This window comes from Dioscorea cayenensis, chromosome 17, assembly GCF_009730915.1.
Source record: "Dioscorea cayenensis subsp. rotundata cultivar TDr96_F1 chromosome 17, TDr96_F1_v2_PseudoChromosome.rev07_lg8_w22 25.fasta, whole genome shotgun sequence".
In the NCBI taxonomy this organism is placed as follows: domain Eukaryota; kingdom Viridiplantae; phylum Streptophyta; class Magnoliopsida; order Dioscoreales; family Dioscoreaceae; genus Dioscorea; species Dioscorea cayenensis.
Window position 1 is genome coordinate 19,424,022 of NC_052487.1, and position 8,213 is coordinate 19,432,234.

At 29.9% G+C, this 8,213-nt stretch overlaps 1 protein-coding gene across 2 annotated transcripts; it reads left to right on the forward strand.

Annotated features, from left to right (window-relative positions):
- The first annotated feature begins 4,305 nt into the window (after window positions 1–4,305).
- On the forward strand, window positions 4,306–6,191 carry LOC120280930 (acid phosphatase 1-like). Of its 2 annotated transcripts, none has more exons than XM_039287899.1 (3): window positions 4,306–4,681; window positions 5,393–5,602; window positions 5,730–6,191. In XM_039287899.1, the coding sequence occupies exons 1-3, from the start codon at window positions 4,329–4,331 to the stop codon at window positions 5,902–5,904; spliced, it is 738 nt and encodes a 245-aa protein (XP_039143833.1). In that variant the 5' UTR covers window positions 4,306–4,328; the 3' UTR covers window positions 5,905–6,191. The 2 variants fall into 2 exon arrangements, with proteins under 2 accessions (XP_039143833.1, XP_039143834.1); XM_039287900.1 differs by having other exon boundaries at window positions 5,444–5,602.
- Window positions 6,192–8,213: the final 2,022 nt, after the last annotated feature.

Here is an 8,213-nt window from a genome sequence, read left to right on the forward strand (position 1 = left end):
GTCATCAATTCTCGGTAAAAATCATACTACCATTTTAGAGAAAGAGCTAAGTACGTGATCATGGTGTTAATATTTAAGGTTGTTTCATCTGACAAGAAGAGAAGTCCGGTGCCGGAATTCAGGGCTGCAGTGAAGCACTTCTGCATGCCAGCTTCAGGGAGGGGATGATAAAGGAGATGGGGAAAGGATTGGGATTGGGAGAAAGGGAGATTGAGGCTGCATTGATGACTTTCCGGAGATTTGGGAACCAATCATCATCGTCCATGTGGTATCAACTTGGGTATATGGAAGGGAAACAAAGGATTAGGAAGGGTGACAAGGTTTGGCAGTTGGGAATGGGGACTGGACCCAAGTGTAACAGTGTGGTTTGGGAATGTTTGAGGGTGATTAAAGGAGAGGAATTAGGTCAAAAAGGACCATGGGAAAGATTGATCAAGGGATGATGGTGTGGGTGGTTGGTGTATGTATGTTCTTGTGTGGATTTGGTGATCACGTTGCTTGATTTATTTCATGTCTGTGTCATAATAATTTGACCGTGGTGCTGTTTGTGAATTGAAGTTGAGAGAGTGCATAATTAATATTTATTGTTTTTTTTTTCCATGCTATCACTTGTTTTTCTATAATTTATCTGGTTCAAATCATCTTTAGATTAATAGTGTTATTAAATTTTTATATTATATATTTTTTAAATAATATATATATGTTTTTTGATAAGATCGACATGTAATTAAACTACTGTAGATCAAGAGTTCAGCACCAATGCCGTGAAGTATAACTAATTAGTTTTTAAAATAAACTTTATTGATTACAACAGATAAAATTGAAAAAGTTATTTATAATACTTATAGAATTTTTTAAATAATAATTAATTAAAAAATCTCTAATGACATGTAATTTGAACCAAAAGGGGTATAATGCATGCAATAATAAGATTTATCAATGAGAATTAATAAATGTGATGTGTGGGGAGGAAATAAATCGACTTAGTGGTTATGTATTTGCGGTAGTAAGGTTGTTTATGTTTATGAGGCTTTAAAATTGATCATTTAAATGAATTATTAATAAAAATTTTATAAGGTCAATTGGGGTTATTAATTACTTCAAATGATGTTAGTAGGATGGAACCTAGGATTACAAGATCAAGAACACCTCACATTAACGTAGTTAGCAATGGTTGATAAAAAGTGGATAAGAGTAGTCAGCAATTCATTCCCCTTTTAATTCAAAGGTGGAGATTCCCAAGTTTACATGTGGCTTATTCATATGTTTCTTAAATAAAAAATGATGAAAATAGATGATATTAAGATTTGTCTCCAAGCTTAAATGTGGGGGAAGGAAATAAAGTAACTTCTTGTAAAGCATCTCTGAGGTTGTTTATGTTTGTTTGACTTGTTTAAGAATATCCATTTAACTTGAATTATTAGTGAAAATTTTATAAGTTTAAGATGAATGGAGGCAAACTTGCGTTAATATATTAATTAGTTCAAATCCTGACAAACGGATTAGAATTTCCATATAATGATGGTAAAAAAATGGCAATAAATTTAAAAAATCTATTGATAAATGTCAAAAATGTATATCTAAAAGACATATTTTAATATATATTTAAAAAAAATAAATATTACATAATGACATGTACATTATGTTACAATTGTAGATATATATATATATATATATGTTTTTTTAATATTGATTTTAGTTCTTAAGAATTGATCATTTGACTATGCATTTTCATTTCAAAACATAGAGATTGGACTGTAAACCTGCTTCTACACACCATGGCTTTTATGTGGTTTTTTGTGCACAAGGAGATCCTCGATCACTATGCGTACACAAGAAATTTTTGTTCACATATATTAGATGGAATTTAAACACGTAATCGTTGCATAGGTGTGAAGGATATATAATGCTTCTTTTTGATTATATATAAATAAAATGTATAGAAGAACTTGGCAACGTTTCAAGTTCTTCTATGTAAGCTTATAAGGGTACAAGTTTCTTCAATAACTCGTCAATTTATTCCAATGAATGGCAACTCAAGTAAAAAGGAGTTCTTCACTCTTCTTTCTTTCAATCATATGCTTAATTAGAAGGATTCTTGTAGTACTAGTACCATGCATTGTGGTTGGCTTCCTTATCCCAATAAAGGAGATCCTACTTGTACTAGCAAACATGAGAAGAATAAAATGCTATGTTGAATAGAGAGATGGAAATGGATTGTGTGTCTTATATGTAAATGACAAATGTGTGAAATATATATTCATATATATTAATATATATATATATATCTCTATATATAGATATATAGATATATACATATGTGCCACTTTTGACTTTATGCAACATGTTGGATGCTTACAGTGTAAAGGCAAATGTTAGCCATGTTAGAGTTTCACATCTCTAGATTCTGGTCCCATAAAGAAGTTGCAGGAGGAATTGCTTAGTGGGAGAATAGGTTGACGTGTTTTTCTCTTTTTGGATTCTCTCTCATTGTATACATCACTCTTTACATATATATATATATATATATGTATGTATGTATATTTTTTAAAAATAAAATTATATAAAGATAGATAGATATTCATATAATGATCATAATAAAATTAATGTATCTAGGGATGGTCGCCTTACAGATATAAACATACAAATTAATAGAGAGTGATTTTAGTGAAAGGCTATTTAAAAACAAAATGTATATATATATATACATATATATTAATAAATTGAATTTCACACAAGAAACAGTCTTCTCAGGTTCCCCGTTTGTTTTAGAAAGATTCTCAATATAGGAAATAGTATATATGTAAAAAGTTGTAGAATCTTTGGCCTAAGTTTTAGAAATACTAATCAGATCATGGAATTGGTGCATCATCTAATTGGAGAAGCATTAACTTGTTGATCTCTAACCCTGAGCCTTGTCTCTTTAATGTCTGTGAAAATATTGATTATAAAACATGGAACCTTAATCTCAGTGCAAAATTCACAGTCAAATCTATAAGATTCTCAACAACAGGGTTGGAGATGTCAAATAACTGCTACTATCTGAAAATGTCCTTGTTCAAAGAAGAATAAAATCTTTATAGTTGGTTTGGGATAATAAAATTCAAATGCTAGATAAACTTGCTGGCAAGCAATGCAATAGATTCCTGATGGCCACTTGCATTCTTTGTCACTTGATAATTGAAACTGTGGAGCACCTATTTTCAGGTGTTCAATTGTAGAGTGTGTGAGAAGTCACTTTGGGCAAGTCTTTAGGCTCTTGAAGAACTACCAACATTCTTTTGATGCTCTCGTGGCCTTTGAAGAATTAAAAGCTATTGTTTGTGTCATTTGTTTAGAGTTGCATATTGTTTGATGATTTCACATTCTCTCTTACCTCTGCTTTGGCAAAAATTATTCATATGTACTTGATTGCCTGCAATTCCAAATTAAGATGAAGAGGATCAAGTTAGAAGATTTCATGAGTACTGCCAAGCTTAGCTTTAACTTTGTGGGACCCCAAGCACAAAAGAAGGACCCTGGAGAAACTCTACCATCACAGGCATTGGCCTAACCATCCGATTTCATTCCATCACCTCAACATCAGTTGACTGGAAGAGGCTCATCTTCAATCAAGAGTCTGTGACAACCTTGTTGTCTTATGTTGTTCTCCATTGTCTCTATCTATGTTTACTCAATGTGCTCTTATCCTAGTCACTTCCACTGGAGGAATTATGTTTTGCATTTTGTGTTTTTACTTTTGATGTTCTTATATGTATTTTATTTTTTTAATATATTTATAGTTTATTCACTTCATAAAAATAATAATAAAATTGTTTTATTAATAAATGTTATTCTTTTTTGAGTCACAAACTAAATATGTATGATTTGAGAAAAAAAAATATAAGTGGTAAGAACTCATTAAAATACTCTCATGAAACTCATATAATTAATTTCAACCTTAGCTTATCTAAAAATAGCTACCCTTATTATAGGTCAAGTCACACACACACACACTCCCCCATATGGTTAATTAATTAATTAAGATCAAGCTAATCCGAACCAACTAAAACTCAGCACATCTAGAAACCCTCCTCCTAACAACAACTATAAACCTACCATACCCTTACTTGATTATAAATATAAGCTTAATTAATCATAACCACTGCCTTACCTTACTTGATTATAAATATAAACAATTAAAAAAAAAAACTAATAGCACACCAAAAGTGCTAATCACCAAACACTTACTTAATGCTCTCCCTCTTCCTTAACACACTTGATTAAAGATCACATACGTGCTTGGCATGCATGGCATGGAAGCAATGAAGCCATTGCTATCCACCTTCATGTTGATCCATAACCTAATAGTAATATTGATGACAAATAATAAACTTCATGCAATTAATGCACATGATCTCCTTGTTATCAGTGGCGGTGGCTTCTCTTGTGAGAGTTGGCTCCTTGGAGTAGAGACTAACAACGTGAGAGGGTGGAAGACGGTGCCACGGGGTTGTGAGAGCTTCGTCGGGCAGTATATGATCGGTAAGCGATACGGCGAGGACTTGGCGATGGTGGTCGGAGAGGCAGAGAAGTATGCGAGAGGGTTGAAGCTTGGAGGTGATGGAAAGGAGGTTTGGGTCTTTGATGTTGATGACACTGCTCTCTCTAACTTGCCTTTCTATGCTCATAGGGGATTTGGGTAATGTTAATTAATTAGTTAATTGATTAATTAACTTTGTTAATTTTTGAATTTATTTTGAATTTGATTTAGATGCATGTGTGTACATGTTAAGAGTTTGTTTATTAATGTGTTAGGATGTATTTGGTGAGTGTTAGTTGGTTAGAGAGAAATTTGCATGTTTGGTATTGTTGGTGTTATTAATTATTAGCATCAATTGAAATAGAACCATTTGGGAATTAGAGGGTATTCTAAGTTTTTTAAGCAAATGGGAATTGTTTGAATAAGAATATTTTTTTAATAAAAATTTTAAAAACTTGTTAATTAATTATATTAAAATTTTAGTTAGCATTTTTGAAATTAAATTTCAAAGAAATTTGAATTAATTTGGGACATCACAATAAATTATAATGCATTCATTGTTTCAAGAAGATAAGTAAACTAAAATTCAAAATTTAATTTTTTTGGTGAAAAAAAAATAATTTAGCTTATATATACATAGTTTTTTTTCTTTTGAAAATAAAAATATACAATCAATCTTAATCGAAAACTATGATTTTTCCCCATTTAACACTAAATGCACTTTTTTTTGTTGGGCTTTCTGGCCCTAATTTAGTTTCATGATATATATATATATATATATATATTTACTAAGTATTTTCATGATATTACATGATATTACATGATTTATTAATTTCAGCAATACAAATGCCTCATTTATTTATTTTGAAGGGCAAGGGCATATAATAAAAGTGAGTTTGATGTTTGGGTAAACAAAAGCAGAAGACCAGCAGTGCAACAAAGTTTAAGGCTATACAAGACCCTCTTGTCTTTAGGCATCAAAGTTATGTTCCTAGGTACTGATTTTGAGCATGATAGAGACATCATTTCTGCCAATCTGAGGAAGGTTGGATATATTACTTGGGAGAAATTATTATTAAGGTAATCTCAAATTTATTATTTATTTATGTTTCACATAAAGTATCATTATTATTAAATGGATTTTGACATGCATTTTTTTAACAAATTATTATTTTTTTAAAAATAATTTGTGATATATGTTTGGCAGAATACCAAAAGTCAAATTATCTACAATCTCATTTAAATCTAGTGAAAGGAAGAAATTACAACAAGAAGGTTACAAAATTGTCGGTAATATTGGAGATCAATGGAGTGATATTTTAGGTACACCAGAAGGTGACCGCACATTCAAGCTACCGAACCCAATGTACTATGTTAATTAATTTTTAAAATTTTAAAATAATTTTATAAAAATTATTTTATAAACGACCCTCTCAATATGGTAGTATTTTATTCTTCATTTTCCTTATCAATAGGATACATCATCGGAATATAAGTCATAACTGATAAATTAGCTAACTATGAACAAATAAACCTTTCTTTATCTGTTTTTGTTTCACCTGCTAGATGGGTTTTTAGAGATCATCATTGAGTGTGGATTTGTATTTTGAGAGTGATCTTAGCTAGTTTGTTATTTTATTTTGGTTTTAATTGCTTCAATGACTTTGTAAAAAAAAAAAAATAGAAATAAAAAATTACAGGTTCAAATCCTGTCAATCTATATAAGAGTGTATTAGATTTATATTTAATTACAATTAAACTAACATATAATAGTGGATAACGGGTTTGTTTAAAGAATAATAATGAATAATCAAACTTTACACGAGAATAATATAAAAAATGCATCTAAAAAGAAAATGTTCGTTGCATAATTGCCTGAAAAATCCAAAAGGACAGTTGGAAAGGAGCTGCTCAATTTTTATAATTCAAATAAATAATGGGCCTGTTTTCTTTTTGGTGCCACTTGCTTAATATTTAACTATTTTTGTATGACTAATATTTTTTAAATTTTTTAAAAAAGAAATAAAAACTTTTTATTGCATGTCTAAAAACAATCCAACTGTAACTTAATCTTAGTTAACCAATAAAAACAATTAAAATTCCAATTAACCAATAAAAAAAACTCCAATTTTAGCTGCCTATCAGACCTTATGTTTATTATTAAAATAAAAAAACTTCCAAGACGTTTTGGTTTTGACTTTTAGTTTTTACCCGATTTTCATCATGCTCTTTTACTTTCTTGCTTTATTATTATTAATATATAATTTTTTTTATAAAAATAAGTAAATCACAAGTATATTAAAAAAAGTAGCGTAAGAACAAACAAAAGGAACTACTAAAGCCTGATCACAAGAATAATTCCAGTAAAGCAGTAAATCACCGAAATACACAAAAGAAGGAAAACAACAAAATAAGAAAGGCCCGTACATAACATAAGGAGGAAAAAAATTTACCATTAATTTTTATATATGCTCCATAAGAAAAACATTTACAAATATATAACATAAAACATACATATGCCTCTGAATTATTTTTTAAAATATCATTTTTGCCATGAATTTTTGAATTGAGTTATATTTTTGGGGTGGGATTCTAGCGAATTAAAATGATTCCTTTTTAAAATATTTGTCTAAAATTTTCTATATACAAATATGTAAAAAAAATGATTTACAGTGATTTTAACCTAATTATTATTATTTTTCAACAAAAGCATATCTGCTTACAATATTAATTATATATATATATATATGACAAATATGAAAAAATTACACAAATCACTACAAGAAAATTACTGTTTACAAACAGTAATTTAAGTTTCTAATCCGTTCTTAAAGTGAATTAGCAACAGATCAGAAACGGAATTTATCTGTTTTGAATACCCTTGTTTCTAATTTGAATAGAAACGGAAAAATATTCCGTTTCTAAATTTAGAAACGGAAAGCATTATATTTCTAATTTTTGAAAAATTAAAACGGAATAAGATGTGTTGCTAATCCGTTCTAAGTTACAAAAATAGAAATGGATTCCAAACGGAATATTTTCTATTTTATTTTTGTTCCCCTATTAGAAACAATAGCTTTTTTGTTCCTAATCCGTTCCTAAAGTTTTTTTTAAAATTAAAAACAATATTCAAACAAATAAATCCATTTCTAATCCGTGTCAATAAAATAAAATAAAAATTATATCCCTAATTATTTTTAAAAACCTGCTACATAAATTTTTAACCTAGAACACCAACAAATAAGATAAACTCATCAATTCATACAAAAAGAAATATTTAAGTATATATGTTCAACACAAAAATAATAAGTATACGACAAATACAACTATAAGCCAACATCATGATCATCGATGAGTCGGTTTGTGAGCCACGTGTGAGTAAGCATGCATCTGTGAAGAATCCTCCTCTCAAAACTCATCATCATGTCCTTCATTTGACGCATCATCTCCGCACGATATTGGTCCCTCTCCTCTTTCATTTCAAGCAAACTTTGTTGAAGCTCCTTGTTATTATTTTGTACTTGGCCAAGCGTCTGTTGAAGCCTCTCCTCACAATCTTGGACTTGGTCAAGTGTTTGTTGAAGCCTCTCCTCACAATCTTGGACTTGACTAAGAGTTTGACGCAAATCTCTAACCTCAGCATGTAGTGCCTCAGATGATGAACCTGTGGACAAACTCGAAGATGAATGTG

Bases quoted from the DNA above. Each gene is read 5' to 3' on its own strand.
- LOC120280930 (XM_039287899.1), top strand. From the start codon at position 4,329: ATGTTGATCCATAACCTAATAGTAATATTGATGACAAATAATAAACTT. The intron at 4,682-5,392 runs GTAATGTTAATT...TTTATTTTGAAG, and splicing joins TATGCTCATAGGGGATTTGG to GGCAAGGGCATATAATAAAA. The intron at 5,603-5,729 runs GTAATCTCAAAT...TATGTTTGGCAG, and splicing joins TGGGAGAAATTATTATTAAG to AATACCAAAAGTCAAATTAT.